Genomic DNA, 3,982 nt, shown 5'->3' on the forward strand with positions numbered 1-3,982 from the left:
ATAAGGTGTATGAAAAGTATGAAAGGGGTAAAGATATAGCTTTTTAATACCCTTTAAAAGATATTTTCGGCGTTGCAATGAGTTTACCAAAAATAATTAAATTGACAAAAATTAACTGAAATGCAGCCAACGTCTAAGTCTCTACTTCTTTCAACTCGTAAAAAGATGTGAACACATGTTTACTGTTGATCTTTTGAACTATTGGTGTATATTGATATCAATCATTTTTTAACAGGTTGTCATTTTTATGTCACAACAAATGCCGTTAATATGTCCAGATAGACACATGTTCATTGGTTAACTTCCCTACATTTGCTTCCGTTAACATAGTATAGAAAAGTTTAGTTTTGGCAATACCGTATCACTGCAGTGTAAGTAAAAAAAAAATCTTTTTCCTTTTTATGAATTTACTTGTACAATTACACGTTAAATAAATTTATATGTGTCCACTTTAATAACTAGGGTATACCTTTGATATATATATAACTAACCGCATCAAATTATTTTGGCCTTTTGTATTTTGTTAACTTTGGAAGACAGAATTGATGTAGCAGATTCCAGTATTTTACTTTTTCTGATATTAATTTTAGAATAGAGAATGGTTTCTTTCAATTATAAAGCGTCAATAAAAAATTTTAAAATACTAGTACATTTTTTCATAAATTTTGACTTGAGTGTAGGTGAAAACAATTGAGTTTTTTTTGTCATTTAAACGTTTTTGATGAAGGAAAATGGTTTAGATTTTGTCATTTTGCCTAAGAATCTTCTGTAAGATATGGTCGAAAATGATGTATGATTTTTAAAACGCGAGTATGTGTGTCGGAGAAGGTCATCTACTATACCTGTCGTCCGTCGTCCATTCATGGTTTGTTATGGAAAACTTTTGATACAAAATTTATTAGAGTTTTAAATGAGCTAGGTGTACTGACTTTTGAAAACAATTTGAATTTTCAGCTATCAAACCACCATACTCCTTAAAACATGTTACTGAAACCAATGATTTATATAGTATTATTGAATCCTTGATGAAACATAAGTCAGTATCATGTTATGACAGAATGTGAGCATTACGGGCTCCTTAGAATCTCCAGTTGTTTTCCCCTTTTACTGAAAGGCAACTGGAATATAAATCCCATAAACAAGCATTTGCATGATTTTAAATATTTTTTTGTTTTTTCACATTATCAAAAAACGAATCTCAGCTCTTGAAAAATACCTGTGGGGAATCTTTGTAATATAAAATTGTCTATATTAATGCTCACTCATCATTTTACAATATAATCAAATAATCTTAGATTAACTAATAGATTGGTTGATTGATTGCTATTTGCTTGACGTCTAGTGGGAAATTTTCCATGCATATTTAGTAGACGGGTTGAAATATACATGGTACAGACTTGTCTATTGTCCTTACAAATTTCCGTTCTGGTTTACTTGCGTTTCGGAGTTGATGATATGTTTATCCCATCTTTACCTCATATCTCCTATAATTTAGGAATGGAATGCTTCCTTTTGTAATTTTATTAGGGTGTAAAAGTGTTGACCGATGCACATTTTGTATGATGCTCAGAATATGTTCAAACTTCAAATGTTCACACGTTCAACACTTTTACATCACTGTAAATTCATAAATTGATGCGTGCATTTGTTATTGCGATTGTTGAATATTCGACACCAATGAGAGTTAAATTTTTGCGATTGTTGAATAATCGATACCAATGCTAGTGAAATTATTGCGATTGTTGAATAATCGACACCAATGAGAGTTAAATTTTTGCGATTGTTGAATATTCGACACCAATGAGAGTTAAATTTTTGCGATTGTTGAATAATCGACACCAATGAGAGTTAAATTTTTCCGATTGTTGAATAATCGATACCAATGCGAGTGAAATTATTGCGATTGTTGAATAATCGACACCAATGCGAGTGAAAGTATTGCGATTGTTGAATAATCGACACCAGTGCGTGTTAAATTATTGCAACGTCCGGAAATTCTACATACATTAATGCTACCAATATTTAAAATGCAAGTTTTATTTTTTGCGACACCTATCTCGTCGCAGTTTTCGCAAAAATATCTGAATTTACAGTTATCCTTAACCCTTTTTTCAAACCTCAGGAAAATGGTAATTCCGTATGTGATTGTTGTGCTATGTTTTGTGTCGTCATCAACCCAACTTATGGGTACTGGAGGGTCGCCAGGAGGATCAAATGGAACCGGAATATTCGATAATAGTAAGTAAGTTAATTTGTATAATGTCGGCATATATATACAAGAAAAATTTCAGTAGTTTACCTTTAAGGTTTAATCAGAAAACTGTCGGTAATGCTATATGTAGTATTCTTATTACTTAATAAGTGCAATAAACATAATTATTCTAATAAAAGAATTTGTTGAAAATTAGAACAGTTTTGTAATGGAATTTATTTGGTTTTATTTCTATGATTTTATTTTAATTCAACAGAATAAAATACTCGTATGATAGAAAAACAGAAAAATAAAGGATATGGGGTATCCATCAATGGCACAAAGTCAGCACATGCACAGCAAAAAAAAAACACAAAAAGCAAAGAAACAGCGCTTTTATTGCTGTTCTTCATCTTAAAGTCACAATGAGACCTTCAACACGGAGCAAAAAAACTTTCACCTCACTGCAAGTTTAGGACGGCCCCTAGCACCGGTTTGAGCGGAATTCTTTGAAAAATGATTCGGATAGACTTTGTAAGATGTAACATCACCAAAATCGGGTCCGGTCAAAAAAGAACATAGTGGAAAGAGGTACATATTTAAAACAAAATAGTTCCTATGGTCTGTATACTTTTTCGAAGAAAACTATGCAAGGTGTGGATATACATAACATCATACAGTTTTTCCCTTGTAGTGTTAATCGATTGCTTTCTTTTATCTTCATCGCTTCAGAACGTTTAAATGATGAGAAAAAGACCAGGGTTAGGGATGTGGTTGGCGTCAGTATATACACATCGCCTTTATTGTTATTGTCGCAGGAAAACATGTATAGAACTCGTCTGAATTCCAAACATTTCTTTATTATAAGTATAAATATATGTGAACATTTAAGATAAAAAGTTAGAAATGAATCTGTTCTCTCACTCAGACACATACTAAATACATGATATATGCAACTGTAACACATGTGATCAGAATGAGAACACAATATTGTATATGTACATGTAGATAAGCAAGTATCTTAATCCTTTATACTAATAGAAATCCTTGAAATAAGTAATATTTTTTACACAAGAAATCCATAATATTCCAGATCTAACAACCTTTTGAAAGAACTTCTTTTCATTTTCCGACGCCTGAAATGATATTTCGTATGTTGAACATTGCTTACTAGTCATTAGTTAAGATTCTAGCGTCACTAATTGGTCTTATGTAGTCACAACACAAGGCGCACTGAATTTTATTAAAGCCTGGTATCTCAGTTATGAGTTTTTACAACACTGGGTCTATATGCCACTATGGTGGACGTTTCGTTCCCTAGGGTCTCACCAGACTAGTAGTCAGTACTCTTGTGCTGACATGATATATCATTGATGTGACCATATTCTGTAAATTGAACATGTTGAAGCACTGCTAATAAAATGTTAATTCATTCAAACCACTTAGGTTTTTTTTACTCCCAGGATCAGATGAACTTAGTCATACTTCAGCTCAACTATTTGGAATATTTTTCAATGCACTTTGTTTTCCAGCCGTTATATAAATAAGAAGATGTGGTATGAGTGCCAATGAGTTCAAGTCACAATGTATAAAAAGTAAACAATCATAAGTCAAACGGTACGGCCTTCAACACGGAGCCTTGCCTCACACCGAACAGCAAGCTATAAAGGGCCCCAATATTACTAGTGTAAAACAATTCAAATAGGAAAACCAACGGTCTAATCTATATAAAAAACGAGAAACGAGAAACACCTATGAACCACACCAACAAACGACAACCACTGAATAACA

At 32.4% G+C, this 3,982-nt stretch overlaps 1 protein-coding gene across 1 annotated transcript in view; it reads left to right on the forward strand.

Annotated features, from left to right (window-relative positions):
- Positions 1 to 2,122: 2,122 nt before the first annotated feature.
- LOC127719449 (multifunctional procollagen lysine hydroxylase and glycosyltransferase LH3-like) overlaps positions 2,123 to 3,982 on the forward strand; it is a 52,018-nt gene continuing 50,158 nt past the window's right edge. Inside the window, exon 1 of the mRNA XM_052225555.1 lies at positions 2,123 to 2,238. Coding sequence (XP_052081515.1) covers positions 2,127 to 2,238 — 112 coding nt within the window. The 5' untranslated portion in view covers positions 2,123 to 2,126. The remainder of the gene's footprint in view (positions 2,239 to 3,982) is intronic.

The sequence above is a fragment of the Mytilus californianus genome, unplaced genomic scaffold (assembly GCF_021869535.1).
Source record: "Mytilus californianus isolate M0D057914Y unplaced genomic scaffold, xbMytCali1.0.p SCAF_11, whole genome shotgun sequence".
NCBI classification, from domain to species: domain Eukaryota; kingdom Metazoa; phylum Mollusca; class Bivalvia; order Mytilida; family Mytilidae; genus Mytilus; species Mytilus californianus.